This window comes from Rana temporaria, chromosome 13 (assembly GCF_905171775.1).
Source record: "Rana temporaria chromosome 13, aRanTem1.1, whole genome shotgun sequence".
NCBI lineage: Eukaryota > Metazoa > Chordata > Amphibia > Anura > Ranidae > Rana > Rana temporaria.
In genome coordinates, this window is record NC_053501.1 from 46,633,930 (window position 1) to 46,656,118 (window position 22,189).

Below are 22,189 nucleotides of genomic sequence, written 5' to 3' on the forward strand. Positions count from 1 at the left end.
ATTGCAATTAGTATCAGCAACAATCTACATTGTTTCATATCACATTTCAAAAATGCTCTTTGTAGTCAGTAGCTTAATTCATCAGGGCTGCACACAGGACAAACTGCCCACTTACATATCCCCAGAGCATGACTCCCATCTGTTCACAGATCCAAGGGAACTTGGCGCTCAATATCCAGTCTGCCATATTGCATAGGTGAAAGGTGTGCAGACTCTGGATGTGGCATGCAGTTTCTTTTAAGAACCACAAAAAGCCTTACACCAGGAAGGTGTTCGGCTCACAGGGCTACACTCTCCCTGAATTGACCATAACAAACCAAAAAGCTATGTGTGACATGAAGAAAAGGAGGAGTCCTCGTAACGCGTCCTGCGAACCCAGTTTTACAGGAAAGCTGTTCACTAACGTCAACTTCAGCATCAAAGAAGCTCTCCCTAGCCGATAAGAGATCCCTTGAGAATCTCACTACAAACTTTGACCTTGTGATCAAATTGGCAGATAAAGGAGGAGGACAGAAATGATTATGTCACAGAGGCACTATGGCTACTATCAGACACTCAGACCTATATCAAATTCAATTCTGATCCATTACCTAAATTCACACTAGAGGCCAGTGCCCTTGTCACTGATGCCTAAAGGATCATCACATCACATCACAGGAAGCTTCCTTTCTGGTTAGAAAATTCCATCATACACCTTTTTTTATCACCTACCCAAGGTGCATAAGAACCTCACAAATCCCCCTGGTCGCCCCATTGTGGCAGCAATGAAGAGCATCACCACTGGTTTTTCATTTTATGTCGATCAATTACTCCAACCTATTGTACAAACACTACAATCCTATATTAGAGACGGTATACACCTACTGGAACTCCTTTCCCTCTATTCATGAGAAGAATCTTATCTTTGGGTATCCCTCGATGTTCCGACCCTCAATATTTCCATAATTCACAATGTTTGATTACGAGCCATACAAAATGTTCTATTTGAGGATCCCATGCTCAATCCTAGACAAGTCAGCTTCATTTTGTAAGCTACAGCCTTTTGTCAAAGGGCCCTTTCACGTGGTCGGACCGTTCAGGTCCGCCTGTCAGTTTTGTCCACGGACCTGAACGGTCGCTCCATGCAAGCCTATGGAGCGTCGGATGTCAGCGGTGACATGTCCGCTGACATCCAACCCGATTCGATCCACTAAAATCAGACGTATGGCGATACGTCGCCATAAGTCCATGGCGGATCAGATCGGGTGAGATCTGATGAAAACAGACATGCTGTCCATTTTCAGCAGATCTCTCAATAGGAGACAGCAGCGTTCGACAAGCCCCTCCCCGCTCAGTGAGCAGAGAGGGACCTGTCATCCGACAGCTCAGCGGAGATCAGCGGGGCTGGCGGGAGCTGGCGGACTCTGTAGCGACTTTTAAATTTGATGGGTACTTCTTCCTTCAGGTCACTGGGACAGCCATGGGCACCAAGTTTGCCCCTTCACACAATCTTATAATGGGTCTATGGGAATCTTCCCATGTTTGGCATAACAACCCTTTTCTCTCCAATATCGTGTTTTATAGACGGTACATTGATGACGTCATTGTCATCTGGGGCGGCAGTCTATCCAAGGTTCAAGATTTCTCTCACATTGCAATTCAAATATTGGGACTTTCCTTCACTTCCAACATCGATAAAGACAGCTTAGCTTTCCTTGATCTGAAATTATATCATGTAGAACAACCAAATACATGCTCAAAACTATACCAAACCAACAGCAGGCAACTTGTTTCTTCACTGCGACAGTTGCCACCACCCTCGATGGCTCAATAAAAAGAGCCAATTTTGCCAACTGAAAAGTAATTTTACTCAAGTCTTAGTCTATCAGAATCACAGCACAACCTTAGCATGGTTGTAAACCCTATATAACCACTTTTGCCTACATGTAAGCCTATAATAAGGCTTTCCTGTAGATACTGTGAATTTCTCCTAAACTGTGTGGCTCCGGCCAATCACAGCACCAGCCAATCACAGCAGGTTGTTTTTTTTTTTTGCAGAGTTTACAACCACTTTAAAAGACAAATATTATGAAAAAATCTTCCCAACAGACATTGTTGAAGCAGCGTGATCCCAGTAAAATAATACTGTGAACGTTTCACATTGTACCGCCCAAACTGAGACCAATAGTATTAATTTCATCACCCAGTTTCACTCTGGTTACAGGCAGATGAAACATATTATCAAAAAATATTGGTCTTTATTGCAACAGGATCAGCACCTCCTTCCAGTTTTGACCGACAAACCTCAGTTTGTATATAAAAAAGCTTCCAACATCAAAAGCAAAGTGGCACCAAGTAAATTAAAACATAAACCCACACCTCCTGGTAGCTTCATTCCCACTTTTCCGGCCTTAACTGGCATGTTCCAGTGTCGCAAACCCCTCCCCAAGACTTGCCATTTTGTCCAACATGGACAGAAAAAATTCAAAGTAAAAGGGAAAACCTATCCAAAAAAGGAATTTTATACATGTTCCTATGAATATGTGGTTTACTGCCTCACATGCCCCTGTGGCCTTTCTTATGTAGGACGTACTTTTAGAACTTTAGGTAAACGTTTCAGTGAGTATCTTCATCTCACCACAGAGGGCATTTTCACACAGAGTGTGCCTAGGCATTTTTTATCACACTGTCAAAAGTCTACAGGTTTAAAGGTGAGGGTTATTGAGACCATGCCCAGAGATCACCCTCTGGCCAAACGGTTCAAGAAACCATGCCATAGGGAGACGTACTGGATTTACTCCCTTGAAGTTTTATCACCTGGTGGGATCAATGAGGAATTAAGATGTAAACATGTTATTATGATTATACTATCAACTAGTTACATAGTGTAATTGTATTTTTATCCACTTACTTTCAGTGTTCACATGCTCTATATGCATAACAAGCTTACATTTAATATTACTGACACAAGTCTTGAGGTTACACTACTGGTACTTGGACTTTGCTCTGAAACACGTCCCGCCTAGTAGACGTCAGTTCCGGCCTGTGTGGTTCACGCTGGCTTTGGTGCACTTCTGGTGATGTCATCTACAAGTCCAGCATCCTATGCTGGTATACTTCAACACAGCCATCTCTCTTGGTTTCTGATCATGCGGTTTCCCTCTGCTGACCAGTCGGGATCAACAATACCTACTGTGAATCTGATTATCTAAGGACTACCCCCCAAGCTGGACTTTTTTACACACGATACGTTTTTAACTTTTAACTCTAGTAAGTGTTTTTAATCCTTTGGTGAATTAAAGTCTTAATGCTGCTGAACTTGGAGGCACCTTCTTTTTTATCCTATTTCCTTTAGAGTTGTTGCTTTACTCTTGAAGTGCTGCCTCAGTGCCCTATACAGGCATCCATCAGCCAGAACTATAATCACCCTTTGAGGATATTTTCTCTGGTCAGATACGGCTATTCAGAAGCACCCTTTATTCTCTTATCCTGATCAAAGAAGCTCTGCCAAAAGAGGACATCCTCAGGGACTCTAGGTCCTCAGGAGCTCTAGGGGCCCTAGAGCCCCTGAGGATGTTCCCTTCCAGGCAGAACAGTCTCATAAAAACAACCGTTATTTCAGGGCATGTCTTAGGTCATTTTCCCCCTTGCGCCTGCGGAAGCCAAGGATTTGAGTGCCATGAGATGATGTCACCCAAACTTCTGCAAGGTATTCAATTAACAAAAAAGAGGTAAGTACAAAATAAATAAATAGCAGGGGGGACTTTTCATAAAAAAATTGACTTTTCTGGAGATGGGCTTATTTTACTATAAATCGCCTAATACTATGGGTTACTGCATTTTGCCAGTCATCATTCTTTTTGCACTGCTTTATTGATTATGCCTCTTCATCCTCCATTATGGAATAATACACAAGACCAGAAATACCACAGAAGTCCAGAAATCATTGTGGGCACTGGGGATGCTGTTCCTAAATTCTAAAAATAAGAACACGCTTAGACTATGTATACACAAGCACCAGGTGCGTTTGTGTTAAAAATGCTGGCATCCCTCACGGCTACAGAACTCTTCCCAGCTTAGGGGCCCACTCAGGGGATCCCTTCAGAAGAATGTGGACGGCAGTATCAATGTGATACCACATTCAGCTCAGCTTCACTAAGCAAAGGTGTGCATTGAGACATTCAGCTCAATATACTCTTAGTATTCAAAGCACCAGGTAGAGCTTGGGGCATATCAGGAATGCACACAGATTACAAAATGATGCTATGGTAATAAGGAATATGTCCCGTTCACACAGGTAATAAAGAAAAATAAAAAAGGATTTATTTATGCCCCTTGATCCTACTGTACTTGCCTGCACTTACCTTGTGAGTTACTGACAAACATATAGGGCCAGATCCAGAAAGAAATACATTGGCGCAGCGTATCAGAGATACACTACGCTGCCGTACCTTACCTGGCGCATTTTCAAATCCTCAGCGAGTTCGCGCCGTAAGTTACGGCAGCGTAGTGTATTTCTGGCGGTGTATTTCAAATTGGGCGGGTTGGGGGCGGGTTTTATTTAAATGAAGTGCGTCCCCGCGCCGAATGAAATGCGCATGCGTCGTTCCTAAATTTCCCGCCGTGCATTGCGCAAAATGACGTCGCAACAACGTCATTTTTTTTACTTAGACGTGAGTTACGTCCATCCCTATTCACGGACGACTTACGCAAAAAAAAAAAAAATTCAAATTTTGATGCGGGAACGACGGCCATACTTAACATGGCAATTCTATCTATACGCCGCAAAATACCAGCTTTAACTATACGCCCGGAAAAAGCCAACTACAGACGACGTTAGAAAATGCGACGGCCGCGCGTACGTTCGTGGATCGTCGTAAATCGCTAATTTGCATACCCGACGCGGAAAACGCCACCCAGCGGACGCCGAAGTATTGCATCTTGGATCCGAAGGCGTACGAAGACATACACCTGTCGGATCTAACCCAGAAGCCGTCGTATATTGTTTTGAGGATCCAAAACAACGATACGACGCGGGAAATTTGAAAGTACGCCGGCGTATCAGTAGATACACCGGCGTACTTAGTCTGTGGATCTGGCATAGACATTAAAGTCTAAAAGCCTGAACTGCATACTTGTTCCAAGTCAGTAACTTAGTAGGTGCTGAAGTGTGGATGATGACAGTGAAAAGATAACTGTAAGCAGTGATTACCCAGTTGCTTACGTTCAATGATAATCTGAAAAAACCTGTTAAGCCCTGTACACACGATCGGATATCTGATGGAATCTAATCCGATGGATTTTTTCATTGGATATCCGATGAAGCTGACCTAAATCAGTCTTGCTTACACACCATCAGTCAAAAATCCAACCGTGTCCAACGCAGTGACGTAAAACACTACGACGTGCTGAGAAAAATTAAGTTCAATGCTTCCGAGCATGCGTCGACTTGATTCTGACCATGCGTGGATTTTTGGCCCCTCACCCCGTTTCTCAAATCGCTGGCTGCATGGGAGAAGAGGTAAGAAGTCAGCATCCCCCGCTTCTCAACTTTAATGTGACATGTAATTTTGCTTAGGCAATGGAAAGTAGCAAAGGACGGATGGATGGCCGCACACCAAAGAACTCTTTGGTGTGCGGCCGTCCATCCGTCCTTTGCTACTTTCCATTGCCTAGGCCCTAGTGCATTGCCAGCACCTCACTTCGCTTAATTTTGCTTAGGGCCCCAGGGAGGTCAGGATCGGCACTGGATATAAGTCTCTTATTTCACAATTGATGAATAAAGTGGTCCAGTAGGATTCGCTGTTTCCTTTCTACCAAACAGATACAGAAAATACATTGGAAGAGGTGCACTTTTGGACTCACTCCCACACCAATATGGCATTGATGGAAGTTACATAATATTACATGTGGTTTAAATATGCATCTTGTTACTGTTCATTTTTTGTAACATCAATAGGATCTCCTCCGTAGCTTTGTCTTTTGATAAAAAGAAAGCCTTGGCATATTTTGATGTCCTTGTCCAGATAATCTTTGTTCATTCATTTTTCTTGTTCAGTTCGCTCCTGCACTTCATTTTCTTTCCCCTGAAATGACTGATCACCAGAACTTGACTTTCACAGTGCTAATGCCTTATAGCGGAATAGATTTAACATCTTAAAAGTTCATTCTTAAAGTGTGAATTGCACGTGCCTGGGGCATCGGCAGGGCAAAATATCTGCGATTCTTGTATCTAATATTAGTTCTTCCAAGTGCAGGCCATATATTAAAGAAGTTCTCTACACCAGTTCTACCAAAGTCACAGAAATAGATAATCAGTCAGCTAGATATTGTATTATCAACCTCCTATCTCATGGGATCGGAGCTCCGGTCAAAAAAAAAAAAATTAAAAGTCAGCAGCTACTAACAATGTAGCTGCTGACTTTTAATAAGGACACTTACCCGTCCTAGTCGCCAGCGATGTCGGCCCCCGCCAAGGCCGATCCTCGATCCTGGCAGCTCCAGGCGCAGCCATCCATAGTAAGGGAAACATGCAGTGAAGCCGCTGCGGCTTCACTGCCCGTTTCCTACTGCGCATGCACGAACAGCGTGGCACTTTGTGAATGGGCCGGCTGCTTTCTGGGATACACACAGTTCCCAGAATGCAGCGCGCCCCATTCACAAGAAGAAACAGAGTGTAGGAGGAAGAGAATCGACCGCGGTGAATGAAGAGGCAGATTTGGCACTTCCGCATAGCAACAGCTATTTAGAGTAAGTAAAAAAAATATATTTTTTTTCATTTTTTTTTTTTTTTTTAGTGGAAAGATTTTTTTCAGGGTGGAACTCCGCTTTAAGAGATCATGTAAGGATCCCAGGGTAATGAAGACTTTGTGGGGGAGCATCTCTGTGGTTAAGTCATTGCCATAGAAACATTTGTAAAGGGGAGGAGTTAGTAAAATGACCATGCCCATGTGGGGGCGCCAGAAATATTTCTGCACCCAGGCACCTGTGACCCTAGGATCGGCCCTGCCCATTCCCATCACTGCACTGTGGTAATGTCCATGTTAATGCAACACAGGTTACCTGTGTTGGTGCGCTGCGGTGTCATTCATTGTGTGTTGCAAGACAGGTTGCATGTGTGTTGCAAGACAGCACCTAGTCTATTGTTTCCGCTCTGTGATAAAATGCTACCTGTCCCATTTTGGCATGTCTATTGATTCTGAATGCGACATGTAACACAACATGTGTCAATACACATCAATATGTGCATTGCAGCACACAGTGTCATGGTGTAGATGGGCCCTGAGGGCTATTACACATCTACGGCAGCACTGAGCAATAGAGTAGAAGTGCAGTGGGCAGCACTTTTACTAAAAGACAAAGGTATTTTTTTTAATTAAAATTTCATAATTTTCTGGGCTAGTCTGGAATAGAGTAAGTAGAAAAGGGCGAAAGGGAGATAGGATACAATACAAGTATAACGTCTATCAAGTGTGTCACACACTTAATACCTCACAGTTAAAAAAAAAATATTTGGATACCATCGAAATTTAGAACATTTAGCACAGGCACACAAGACTTAACTAAAACGGTATTTAAGGTTTGGGACTTTTTATATCGAAAAAAAAAAATGGGAGTATAATTCCCCATTAATTCCAGCAACACATTTTTTTCCTCCAGGGAATGGGACACGGCTGGGAACATATATGGGAAAAACACAGTAATGGACATTGTGACACAAGGTAAAATTAAGACCAGAGAAGAATTAAAGGGTCACTAAAGGAAAAAAATGTTTTGCTGAAATGACTGTTTACAGGGTATAGAGACATACAAGTTAACTGATTCCTTTTAAAAATTATTACAAATAATTTAAAATCAATCCTATAATGTGCCTGCAGGTTAGTTTCACTTTTAAACTGGTTTCATGTTTCTGTGAAGTAAAGAGACACACAGAACAAAAACAAACAAATCCAGGGCAGTGTTTTGTTTTTAAAATTAATCTGATTGGTTCTGTTAAGTTTTAGACACACAGTAATGACAGCTTAGACCTACAGTGAAAAGCTCCCAGTATGATGACTATAAGGAAAAAGACAACCAGGAAGTGTGGAGATCACAGCAGAATTACAGCTACTTCAAAGCAAAAACGAGCAATGAGGACATGAAACCAGTACTGCAGTAAGGTAAAGGAAGCTATTTAGCTAAAAAAAAAAATTCCTTTAGTGATCCTTTAAGAACAATACACGGGTGGTGGCAGTTTGGTGGTTGGGAGTATTTGCAGCTTAAACATTTAGGGCTAGATTCAGGTAGAATTAGGCGGGCGTAGCGTATCTGAGATACACTACGCCGCCGTAAGTTTGAGCCGCAGGTCCTGTATTCACAAAGAACTTGCGCTGTAACTTACGGTGGCGTAGTGTAACTGGGCCGGCGTAAGCCCGCCTAATTCAAAATAGGCTGGTTGGGGGCGTGTTCTATGTAAAATACTAGTGACCCCACGTATTTGACGGTTTTAACGAATGGCGCATGCGCCATCCGTGGACGTATCCCAGTGCGCATGCTCCAAATGACGTCGGCAAATCGTCATGCTTTCGACGTGAACGTAAATTACGGCCAGCCCCATTCACGGACGAGTTACGCAAACGACGAAAAATTTGACGCGGTTCCAACGTCCATACTTAACATTGGCTGCGCCATGTTTTTGGTGGTTTATCTTTCCGCCTGAAAACCCCTTACGTAAACGGCGTATCTTTACTGCGACGGCCGGGCGTACGTTCGTGAATAGGCGTATCTAGCTGATTTACATATTCTAGGTGTAAATCAGCGTACACGCCCCTAGCGGCCAGCGTAAATACGCAGTTAAGATACGACGGCGTAGGAGACTTACGCCGGTCGTATCTTAGCAATATTTAAGCGTATCTCAGTTTGAGAATACGCTTAAATATACGACGGTGGGGATTCGGACTTTGTGAATCTACCCCTTAGTTAGTACAATCCCTCAACCACTTAGAGATGGGAATAAATTGAACCCAATTCAAAAGCTTTGCAATATTAAAATGCCTAAGAAACATGGAATATCTCAAATGGACGATATACTAACAGAACTAGAAGGAGGTGAGGTATAAACTTTTATAGGAAAATGGCAACAAGAGTTAGATCAAAGACAAATGATAGAAGCAGTATACAATTATGCATCCGATATTACCACAAAAGAGGCAAATTATAAATATATGGTGAGATGGCATTTGACCCCGGAGAGAATTAACAAATTTCAGCCAAATACATCCCCTAAGCGTTAGAGAGACTGTGGAGAGAAGGGAACAACAATACACATATGGTGGAAGTGTCCAAAAATAAAAGAATATTGGCAGTTGATATTAGAACACATAGAGGACATAATTGGGGAAAAGATTGCACAAAACTCCTGGAACGTTTTGTTCCATAGAACCAATAAAACAAAAAAACAATATAAGGAGACCTTGATCACACCCCTGCTCAATGCTGCAAAGGGGTTGATCCCAAAAAAATGGTTACAGGTGGGGAATCCAACCATAAAAGAATGGATACAGAGGGCCAGATTCAGATAGAGATACGACGGTGTATCTCCTGATACGCCGTCGTATCTCTGAGTTCCGTCGGATCTATGCGCCTGATTCATAGAATCAGGTTCCGGATTGGTTTCTCCCTAAGATCCGACAGGCTGATCTTAGGCTGCAATCTGACGCTGGCCGCTAGGTGGCGCTTCCGTTTGTATACGCAAGGAATATGCAAATGAGGAGTTACGCCGATTCAGAAACGAACGACCGCCCAGCGCTTTTTTTTTTACGTCGTTTGCGTTCGGCTTTTTCCGTCGTATAGTTACCCCTGCTATATGCGGCGTATCCTATGTTAAGTATGGTCGTTGTTCCCGGGTCGAATTTTTAATTTTTTACGTCGTTTGCGTAAGTCGTTCGCGAATTCGGATGGACGTAATTTCCGTTCATGTCGAAACCTAGCGACGTCATTTAGAGTAAGGCAAGCTGGGAAATTTAGCGGGCGGCGCATGCGCAGTTCGTTCGGCGCGGGGACGCGCCTGATTTCAATGTTACACACCCCCTAGCTGCGGAATTTGAATTCCGCCAGGGGATTTACGATACGCCGCCGCAACTTATGAGGCAAGTGCTTTCTGAATAAAGCACTTGCCTCAAAAACTTGCGCCGGCGTAACGTAGATCAGATAGGTTACGCGGATCTAAAGATCCGCTGACCTATCTGAATCTGGCCCAGAGAGTGGAGTACACTTGTAAAGTGGAATACCGATGCAGCCTTGACCAGGGATGTGTGGAAAGGTATAGAGTTAACTGGGAGAAATGGAGTGCCTTTAAACTGTCAGAGAAGTACGCACTAGCTATGACAGAAATAGAAGGACAAATTAATGCAGGGATAACAACGGATCTGGGAGGAGGTTGGTGGGGGGGGGGGGGGGTGGGGGGGGTGGGGGGGGGGGTGTGGGGGTTGGGAGGGGAATGGGTTTAATAAAAAGAGGATGTACGTGAGATTTTAATAGGTATATGGATTGTACATAAGTATGTTTATAGATTTTGTATTGGAAAAATGTCCTCGATAAAGTAAATTATAAATTGAAAAAAAAAAGAAGTATAACATCTATCAATGTCAATAACATTAGCATGAGGTGTTGGGTCATAACAGGGCCTATTTAGATTTGTTACAATGCACAATAAATTTCAAATATTATATACAGTATCTCACAAAGGTGAGTACACCTCTTAAATTTTTATTATACCTTTTCATGTGACAACACTGAAGAAATTACACTTTGCTACAATGTAAAGTAGTGAGTGTACAGCTTGTATAACAGTGTAAATTTGCTGTCCCCTCAAAATAAACGAGCCTATGCTTTTCCGCAGTCAATGAAACAATACAGAGAAATCAGGATACTTTTTCATACAAGTACTGTACATGGTACAGCAGACACATATCAGGAAAATTTAATTCTGGGTTCTTTAGGATGTAAGGCGACGTTCATACTGGCATTAACCTCCCTGGCGGTATGATTCTGTCTGGAATTACGTACCAAAAGCGGTACAATTATTTTGCAAGGAAATTTGGCGTTTTATACTGTAGGTCTGTAATTTTTAGAAATAACTCACTTAAATCTGACCAAGCAAGAGTCTTGTAGGCATCCCGGGTATGATTTTTTTTTTAAAACAAAATTATAAATTATAATATAATAAATAATTATAAATAATTATAACAAATAATAATATAATTATAATAAAAATTATTCAATAATGTAATCAACTCAAAATCACTGAAATTTGCTCAGTTGCAGAATTGTCGCTGTCATTATTTATTTATTTTTTTATGACGAATTTCCCCACAAATCGATATCGCACATTTCTGCAAGTGATTATAATTTATTATCGCTGTTTTCTAGCTGATCTAAAACCATTTTTGACATAAAGGGACACTTTTGGACAATCTACAGTTTTTAGGCAGAAATGAATTTTTTTATTATATAAAAGTACATGTAGGGCACTGGGCAGACCACTAGGGACAAGGGGGTGTGTATTTTTTACATACAGTACTGTAATCTATAAGATTACAGTATACTGTATGTAAAGTGTTTGTTTACTTTTTTGAATTTGGCGCCGTTCTCCGCTCCCGTGCGTCGTAACGTCGCAGGGAACGGAGATCGGCGACACACGGGAACACTGTGAATCGAGCGAGGAGGTCCCGCTCGCTCACACAGCGGGGTGGCATCGCTGGATCCAGGGACAAGGTAAGTAACTTGCCTGTGGATCCAGCGAAAGGTAAGCCGCGCCGCTGCACACTCTGCACGTCCAGCCCGAGCGTGACTCGGGGTTACTGATCCTAGCATAAAAAATCAACCCCGCCAAGGGGGTTAAAGGCAGGCATTTGAAAGGCGTTAAAGATGCCCCTCAAATGCTTATGCACAAGATATAATAGCTAGCACACAGTGCTGTTCACACTATAAAAACATGAAGCGTTAGTGTTGTGTCGCTTCAAAATTGAAGCCTCATGTCGAGTCAGGAGGAGCTTGCCTTTCAGCGCCTCTCATTCAATTCTATGGTAATGCTTCGCAAACACTTGGGCAGGCAGTTTTGGTGCAGTTGCGGGGTATTAAACTTAGTTAATTTACTGTAATGTAATATGCATTTGTGAAGCGGGTTTTAACGCACCTTGACGCTCATCAAGCGCTTCAAAACTGCCATTGGGGCTTTTGGGGAGCAATTTTAACTCATTATTAACACTTTTAAAATGCCCGTCTAATGCCCATACTAAAGCTCATTAACACGAACCTAATGCACATACTAACGCTATAGGAGCATTTGTTAAAGGGGTTGTAAAGGTACCATTTTTTTTCCCTAATTCGCTTTCTTTACCTTACTGTAGTCCTCCTTCACTTACCTCATCCTTCCATTTTGCTTTTAAATGTCCTTATTTCTTCTGAGAAATCCTCACTTCCTGTTCTTCTGTCTGTAACTCCACACCGTAATGCAAGGCTTTCTCCCTGGTGTGGAATGTCGTGCTCGCCCCCTCCCTTGGACTACAGGAGAGTCAGGACGCCACTAACACACAGCTCCTTTCTCCTGACTCTCCTGTAGAAAAATGGAAGGATGAGGTAAGTGAAGGAGGACTGCACTAAGGTAAAGGAAGCTATTTAGGAAAAGTAATTGTACCTTTACAACCCCTTTAAGAGTTAGAAAATGCCACGTACACACGATCATTTTTCGGCATGAAAAAAACAACGTTTAAAAAAATGTCAGTTAAAAAGATTGTGTGTGGGCTTCTGAAAAACGACAATTTTTTTTTCCGAGCATGCTGCATTTTTTAACAACTTTTAAATTATGTTGTTTTTCGGGTTGTAAAAAATTATTGTGTGTGGGCTAAAACGACGTTAAAAACCCGCACATGCTCAGACAAACAAGCGCGAACCGTCTTTTACTAACAGGAAATCAGCTAAAGCAGCCCCAAGGGTGGCGTCATCCGCATGGAACTTCCCCTTTATAGTGCCGCCCTACGTGTTGTACGTCACCGCGCTTTGCTAGAGCATTTTTTAAAAACGATGGTGTGTGGGAAACATCATTTTAATGATGAAGTTGGAAAAAATAAGTTTTTTCTACATGCCAAAAAACATAGTTTTTTTCATGCCGAAAAATGATCGTGTGTACGCGGCATTACATGTAGTAGATGGTACTGCCACATGAATAAACGTAAAATGTATGGGCCAGCATCTCGGCGCCTGATTCATAGAATCAGATACGCCTCACTGTTGCCTAGATACAAGCGGCGTAATTCTCCTACGCCGTCGTATCATAGGGTGCATATTTCCGCTGGCCGCTAGGTGGCGCTTCCGTTGATTTCCGCATAGAATATGCAAATGAGCTAGATACGCCGATTCAGAAACGTACGTCCGCCCGGCGCATTGATTTACGTCGTTTACGTAAGGCTTTTTTCGGGTAAAGTTACCCCTGCTATATGAGGCGTAGCCAATGTTAAGTATGGACGTCGGGACAGTGTTGAATTTTCCGTTGTTTACGTCGTTTGCGTAAGTCGTACGCGAATAGGGCTGTGCGTAAGTTACGTTCACGTTGAAAGCATTGACTATGCAGCGTAATTTGGAGCATGCGCACTGGTATACTTTCACGGACGGCGCATGCGCCGTTCGTTAGAAGTGTCAAATACGTGGGGTCACAAGTAATTAGCATACAACACGCCCCCTTCCAGCCTATTTTGAATTAGGCGGGCTTACGCCGGCCCATATATGCTACGCCGCCGTAACTTCGGGCGCAAATTCTTTCTGAATACGGGACTTGCCTGTCAAAGTTACGGCGGCGTAGCGTATATGAGAAACGCTACGCCCGCCTAAAGATAGGCATTTCTCTCTGAATCTAGCCCTATGTGTTTTACTGCAAAGAAAAGCCCAATTCTGCCCTCTTTTCCCACACAGGTATAACAAATAATGAAAAGCTTTTAAATGAATTAAACAAAACTAATGCAGATATCATAATATATTTTATATTATAGCTTGTATTATGTATAGTTTATAATTTTAATGCATTTTCTGTAATACTTTTTTTTATTATTATTAATATACAGCATATAGACACAGTATTGCATTGTATTGACAACAGACATGAAAAGGTGCCAGTAGATTCTTCTAGTGAAGGCCTAATTCAATCCTACATGAATATGTTGCATTTACACTCAATCAGGGAGACACATAATACCTGCTGAGTGACTGTGATTGTTATCCTGGTGTTTGTCTTGTGCAGCTGGCTGCTTTCTGGCCTAAACCCGGCGCTCCTTTTATCTTTTATATTTGGAAAGGTCCAGAAACCAAGTCTGCTTAGATGTAAACTAAGATTTCTATTCGTAAAACATAAAAGTTGGGTGAATTTGGGGTATTCACCTATCTAGATTAACCCACATTCACAGTCAGGGTGGCCAGAGATTTTTTTCAATTAGTGTTCTGTTTAAAAAAAAGAAAATGAATAGATTCCCCCATCCACACAGGTAATGTGCCATTGTATTCTGACAGTGGGACTCCTCTGCTGTCAGAATACCCTGATCAGCGGCTGCAGACCATTGGCTGATCAAGAAAAAATTTCAGCCAGTCCGTTCGATCGACTTCTGTTGAGCGGTAGTGGCCACACATTGATCGGATTGTCCGATCCCTGGTGAGTCGGACACATTTTTGATCCATCTATCCAGCTTTTTTCACAAAGCAGCCCTGATCCTCCTCTTCTCTGCCCTCCCCCCCCCTGAGCTCCTGGTACCCCCCTGCCAGCGGAGTGCCCCCATAGCAAGCCACTTGCTTTGGGGGCACTTGTTTGTGCTTGCTCCTGAGCCCCCTCATACTTGCCAACTGTCCTGAATTCCCCGGGACATTCCTGGGATTTAGACCATTGTCCTGGTCTTATCGTTTACCTGGAAATGTCCTGGAAAATTGCAGTTTTCACGATTTTTTGTATTATTTTTTGCCACCGCTAGAGGTCCGCGGCTGGACTTAACTGTCTCTGCCGGCCACCATTTTACAGAAGACCAGCTATCGTGAGGAAGAAACAAGAGGCGGAACCCAAGCTCTGCCTCTTGGTTCTTCCCTTCCACCTCCACGAGCTGGTCTTCTGTGAATGCAGTGGAGAACAAATTGTCAAATCGCCAGAGCGTTGCCAGCACCCAGGGGAAGAGGGGGGGGACACCTGATGTAAGGTAGGGCTCTGCTCTGGGGACACCTGATGTAAAGTAGGACTCTGCTCTGGGGACACCTGATGTAGTGTAGGACTCTGCTCTGGGGACACCCGATGTAAGGTAGGGCTCCGCTCTTGGGACACCTGATGTAAAGTAGGACTCCGCTCTGGGGACATCTGATGTAAGGTAGGGCTCCGCTCTGGGGACACCTGATGTAAAGTAGGACTCCGCTCTGGGGACACCTGATGTAAGGAAGGAATCTGCTCTGGGGACACCTGATGTAAAGTAGGACTCCGCTCTGGGGACACCTGATGTAAGGTAGGACTTCGCTCTGGGGGCACCTGATGTAGGGCAGGACTCTGCTCTGGGGACACCTGATGTAAGGTAGGACTCCACTCTGGGCACACTTGATGTAAGGAGGGACTCCACTGGGGGCAACTGATGTAAGGAGGGACTCCACTGGGGGCAACTGATGTAAGGAGGGACTCCACTGGGGGCAACTGATGTAAGTAAGGACTCCACTGGGGGCAACTGATGTAAGGAGGGACTCCACTGGGGGCAACTGATGTAAGGAGGGACTCTGCTGGGAGTGCCTGATGTAATGAAGGATGTGTTGGTTAACTAGGTAGGTAGTTAATTTGGCTGCCTGAAAATGATGGAACATCCAAAATATTACAGTGGTCCTTGATACAGGAATAGTGGGGAAACATTTAATGGGAACTCACCTTGGAGAAATGTAATCTTACTTCCTGTCACTGCGATAGAAATTGAAAACAAATTTCTCCAACAGGACAAAGAAAAAAAAAACTGACAGGGATTTCAACCATGTCCTAGAAAAAAACGTTTTTGCATTAGATGCATACCCTTGCATACCATACTTTTGCACTGTAAGATTTTCTGTTGTAGCACTACCCCTGCAGGAACCGCTGGTGAATGTTGGTCATCTCCCACCCTACACAGCCAGGCACATGAATTTTCCAATCACTCCTGAGACAAGAAGCAGTCCTTGCAGCTTTGTTTGTTTTGTTTATTTAGGGGGATTAAACGTGGATGGGGAAGGGATGTTATGGGATTCCCACTTGATCAGAAAGAAACTCTTCGGGGAACAAACTAAATACATCTGGTATAGACACACTCTTCTACCTCCAGCACAGACTTTCTTATAAAACTACAACTCCCATGACCAGCTAGCACTGACAAATTGATCCAACACACTCTCAGATCCTTGTGAATGCCCTTTGCAGGCAGGGACCGCAGACCCCATTAGTAGTGCAGCAAATATAGTGGTCTTGCTAGCTGTGCTACTCCTGTCCTATTCCTGTGGCTACTGTTCCCAGCACCACCTCTTCAGGCACTGCCAGCCCGCCTGGCTGCAGCTGCCCCTTTCACTAGCCCTCCTGGATTCTTCCCCATAGTCCTCCCTGACTGACTCTGCATGACAGCATCCATCCCAGACTACTTGCACCCAGTCCCTTCAGGCATACCTCTCAGTCCTCTGACTACAACACCTCCCTGGAGATTTGCCCGGGAGTGTTCACATGCTGTCCTCTTCTTGCTCCTGTGCTCCAGGTCAGGATCCCTCTGTGTGTCATGAGAAGGGGGCACTGAGCCCAGTACTGAGTTCACCCCCCCCCCCCTCAGACTAGGGAGCTACTCTCAAAGGCCCTGACAGCCTTACACTCCATCTCCATCTTCTACCCAACTCACACTGCCACAGCTGGGCTGACCCTGAGTACATTAGGGGGGCCTGCCCCCTGCCAACCCATCAGTTGGGGATTGGTCAGGGCCCTCAGAACACTCCAGCTAGCTCCTCCTAGACCCCTCCCAACTGCTTCTGGAATCTTCTCCAAGTTTCCAGCAAGCAGCAGGAGTTACCAGAGATGCTGTTGAGTCAACTGCCTACCCTAGTCACTCAACCCTGACCCAATTTACCTACACTAACACAAACATCCTATTCTAGCACTCTAGCAATGCTAGGGGGTGCTACACTATTATTATGGAAAATTTCCGCAGTTGCTCAAGGATCTGTTCTCTTTCCAGTTAGAAAGAGGGCTCCTACCTACACCATATACAGCCCCTCCATATATTAAAGTCAGGAAGGGCGGATGCCCCATATCACATTTTTAAGTAATTTCGGTGAACACAGGCTGTTCTCACCAAATGATATCCTTTATGAAAGATCTGCAGGAATATGGAGTCTGATGACCTAAAGTGGGAGCTAGGTAACACCCAACTGTTTGTTGTCACTTGGCTTTATAGATAAGATTGACAAAATTGTACAAGGTGTAAAGGATAAAACATATTAGGAGAAAGGTAACCTCCATCACTTTAATCAACAGTGGCTTTGTCACTTGCCACTTAACTGCGTTTATTGTAGTTGAAATCTCTTTAGCAATAGCTGAAAAAATAGCACCACAAATGGCAATATGTAAGATACCCGAGTTTATAATCTCCACACCCACCCTGTTCAAATATGTGACTGATTTATACACACAATACCCCTGGCATCTTCTCACCAAATCCTCTTTTCTTATCTTTCTTCATAGATTTACTGTATATTGCCCTTTAGCACTGCAGGTAAGTACATTTAGCCTTAAGAACAGTGGTGGTCAATTTACCCAATATGAGAGTCCATAAGTGTGGGCCCTGCATATAGTTATAGCAGAATGTAATGCTACAAGAGATTGCCAGAGACTGCACACAGGCAACAGATGGTGGTCAAAGCATACAGACATATTACAAAAGATGGTCAGAGATAGTAGACATGCAGCAGGAGATGGTCAGAGATTGCAAAAATACTGTAGATGCTGTAATGCCCTGTACACATGATCGGAATTTCCGATGAAAAAAGTCAGACGGAATATTTTCATCGGATATTTCGACCGTGTGTGGGCTCCATCTGACTTTTTTCGTTGGAGTTTAGAAATAGAACATGTTTTATTTTTTTCCGATGGAAAAAATTCCTATTGGAAATTCCTATCGTCTGTGTGGAAATCCGACGGAGAAAAACCCACGCATGGCTCAGAATCAGGTCGAAGCATGCTCGGCCGGACGGAATTTGGTCTGACAGTGTGTATGCAAGACAGCTTGAACGGAATTCCGACGGAAAATTTCATCAGATTTTATCCCTTCGGAAATTCCGATCGTGTGTACAGGGCATTAGAGTTGTTGGAGACTAGGGACATGCTTTAGGAGAACAGTCATAGGTTAGCCATACACGTATAGTCATGTATAGCGGACTGAGTGTGAGAGATCCTCTATCCACTCTAAATCTCCCATGCCAGCTATTCTATTCTAACAGTTGCCACCCGTGGCTGTCAGAATACCCAAACATAGGCTACATCTGATCCATCTGACAATTTTCCACTTCACTGGTGTCCAGGTCAGTGGCGGCTGGTGCTCAAACAAAGGAAAAAAACAAAACAAAAAAACAATTGCAGCCTCACTGTGCCCATCAATTGCCGCCACTGTGCCCATCAATTGCATGCACTGTGCCCATCAATTGCCGTCACTGTGCCCATCAATTGTCGCCACTGTGCCCATCAATTGCAGCCACTGTGCCCATCAAACGCAGCCACTGTGCACATCAATTGTCGCCACTGTGCCATCAAATGCAGCCACTGTGCCCCTCAATTGTCGCCAGTGTGCCCATCAATTTTCACCACTGTGCCCATCAATTATCGCCACTGTGCCATCAATTGTCGCCACTGTGTCATGCCATCAATTGTCGCCACTGTGTCATGCCATCAATTGTCGCCACTGTGTCATGCCATCAATTGTCGCCACTGTGTCATGCCATCAATTGTCGCCACTGTGCCATCAATTGTCGCCACTGTGTCATGCCATCAAACGCAGCCACTGTGCCATGCCATAAAACGCAGCCATTGTGCCATCAATTGTCGCCACTGTGCCATCAATTGTCGCCACTGTACCATGCCATCAAACCCATTCATGCAATGCATGAATCTATGTATTGTTGACTTCAGTGGCGGTGCAGGAGATAGAGTATGCGGTGCGCCTGCGCCCACTATCAACGCACCGCCACTGGTCCAGGTGGAAAACTGTTACAAGGTGGTGCCAACAGGACCACCAAAACCTACAGGAGTTTGAGTCATAGCACAGGCTATAGACTGAAGAGAAATTGCATGAAGAGAAATTTGTTAAAGAGAAAAAAAATAAAAAATGCAAAATACATATATGTTCAAAAACACAAGACGCATCTGAAAACCGCATCAACCCCAACCACATAGAAGTGAACCTAGAATTAATAACACCTCCCTGTTGTGTAGTCCATGGAGATCAGGGAGCAATAATAAGGCTCCAGTCACACCTAGGTGATTTGAATCATGGGCGGAATCATCGCGATTCTGCCCGCGATTCCAAATTGTGCCAAAATGCAGGGCACGTTTGCGGTGCCATTACTTCTTAATGGCACCGCAGGCATGCAACAATTAGGTCGTGCGATAAATCATGCTGCGATTTAAATTGCCTAGGTGTGGATGGAGCCTAAAGCCTCATACACACGATCGGATATTCTAACGGGAATTGGGTGATGACAGGCTGTTGTCGGAAAATCCAACTGTTTGTATGCCCCACCGGACAATTGTCGGATTTTCCGCCAACAAATGTTGCATAGTATGCTTTAAAATATTCCGACAACAAATGTGTGTTGTCGGATTATCCGAGCGCGTGTACAGAAGTCCTTTGAAAAAAAAAAATCCAAAGTACAAACACGCATGCTCAGAAGCAATGCTAACCATAACACATCATTAGCAGAAGTAGCCCAAAGGGTGGCGCTAAAGAGCTTAAAAACATGTAGTTTTGTGTTTGTTGGCCGACAGCAGAAGTAGCACAAAGGGTGGCGCTAAAGAGCTTAAAAACCATGTAGTTTTGTGTTTGTTGGCCGAACAAAAGTCCTACGCTTTGTCCGATCGTGTGTAACAGGCTTAACCGTCCAGAGACATATAGCCAGATTCAGAAAGAGTTAGGCCGGCGTATTAGTAGATACGCCGACCTAACTCAGAATCTGCGCCGACCTATGTTTAAGTGTATTCTCAAACAGAGATACGCTGTTTGAGAAACAGCTTGCGCCGTCCTATCTTAGGTTGCAATATTGAGGCTGGCCGCTAGGTGGCGCTTCCATTACGGTCGGCGTAGAATATGTAAATTAGTAGATACGCCTATTCACGAACGTACGCCCGGCCGCCGCAGTACATTTACGCCGTTTACGTAAGAGATAGGCCGCCTAAAGTTATTCCATCAAATAGATGGAATAGTAATGTTAAGTATGGCCGCCGTTCCCGCGTCGAAATTCGAAAATGTTACATCGTTTGCGTAAGTCGTCCGTGAATAGGGATTTACGTCGTTTACGTCCACGTCGAAATCAATAGGCCCGTGCGGCGGACGTAGCCGCAATGCACACTGGGAAATGTAGGCGCACGGTGCATGCGCAGTTAAAAGAAAATGTCAAAAACGTCAGGTCAAGCCCCATTAACATAAAACACGCCCCCTTAGACAAATTTGAATTAGGCGCCCTTACGCCCGCCCGCTTTAGGCTACGCGCCGTAACTTAGCAGGCAAGTACATTGTGAATCATGTACTTGCCTCGCTAACTTACGGCGGCGTAGCCTAAATGCCTTAAGCTACGCCGCCTTAAAGTTGTGGCAATGTATGTGAATCTAGGCAATAGAAAGATTTCTGGCTAAATAAACAACATTTTTTTTTTTTTTAACATGTCAAACAGATATAATAAAACTTTTTCAGTGGTATATTTAAAAGACCAAAGGGAAGAAAATAAGAGAAATATATATTGTTAGAGTTTACATACATTTGCAGCAAGCATGGAAACCCTCCTGAGGACTGCAAAGTAAGTGACAAAAGGCTGCAGATTGGACAGAACAATGTAATACAGAATTATGGTCGTTCCCTGATTGAACACTAGGTGGCAGCAGCGTCCTCAGCAAGTAATGCTCTGAGTGACATAGAAGGGGTCAGAGCCGTTCTGCCTCCCCCTCCACTCCCTCCCCTTTCCAGGCGGGTTTATAATGGGATCCCAATGGAAGTGTTAATGCTTTAAACTTTGCTGCCGGTACGGGACAAGGCAAGAGCTGCAGGGAAGACATCTGTGCCTGTCCACATAGCATGCCTCCCCTCTGTGTGTTCTAATATTCCGAGTCTTCCCATCTCACACACAACACACAAAAGAAGAACTTTCCCAAGATTTCTGCAGAACTTCTTTGCACCTGTCAGAAGAAGAGAATGAATGTGAGAAGCCCGTCCTTGATGGTCCTGCTTGTGCTGCTGCATGTGCCAGGCTCCCAGAACCACAGAACCACTGGACCCAGGGTAAGTGGGCACCATTGATCTACCTCCTTTGCCTTCCATTCTCTGCATACAGAACCACTGCACCCAGTGTAAGTGGGCACCACTGATCTACCTCCTGTGCCCACAGAACCACTGTACCCAGGGTAAGTGGGCATCACTGATCTACCTCCTGTGCACACAGAACCACTGCACCCAGTGTAAGTTGGCATCACTGATCTACCTCCTTTGCCTTCTATTCTCTGCATACAGAACCACTGTACCCAGTGTAAGTGGGCACCACTGATCTACCTCCTGTGCACACAGAACCACTGCACCCAGGGTAAGTGGGATCACTGATCTACCTCCTGTGCACACAGAACCACTGCACCCAGTGTAAGTTGGCATCACTGATCTACCTCCTTTGCCTTCTATTCTCTGCATACAGAACCACTGTACCCAGTGTAAGTGGGCACCACTGATCTACCTCCTGTGCACACAGAACCACTGTACCCAGGGTAAGTGGGCATCACTGATCTACCTCCTCTGCCTTCTATTCTCTGCATACAGAACCACTGCACCCAGGGTAAGTAGGCATCACTGATCTACCTCCTGTGCACACAGAACCACTGCACCCAGGGTAAGTGGGCATCACTGATCTACCTCCTCTGCCTTCTATTCTCTGCATACAGAACCACTGCACCCAGGGTAAGTAGGCATCA

At 44.2% G+C, this 22,189-nt stretch overlaps 1 protein-coding gene across 11 annotated transcripts in view; it reads left to right on the forward strand.

Moving 5' to 3' along the window:
* Positions 1-21,209: 21,209 nt before the first annotated feature.
* Positions 21,210-22,189, forward strand: part of SMOC1 (SPARC related modular calcium binding 1) — a 276,577-nt gene continuing 275,597 nt past the window's right edge. For 8 of the 11 annotated variants that reach the window (XM_040332421.1, XM_040332422.1, XM_040332424.1 and 5 more), the window contains exon 1: positions 21,211-21,512. In XM_040332421.1, the coding sequence (XP_040188355.1) occupies positions 21,426-21,512 (87 nt within the window). In that variant the 5' untranslated portion in view covers positions 21,211-21,425. Of the gene's footprint in view, positions 21,513-22,189 lie in introns of all 11 variants that reach the window. The other 3 variants (XM_040332428.1, XM_040332430.1, XM_040332423.1) reach the window with 2 other exon arrangements.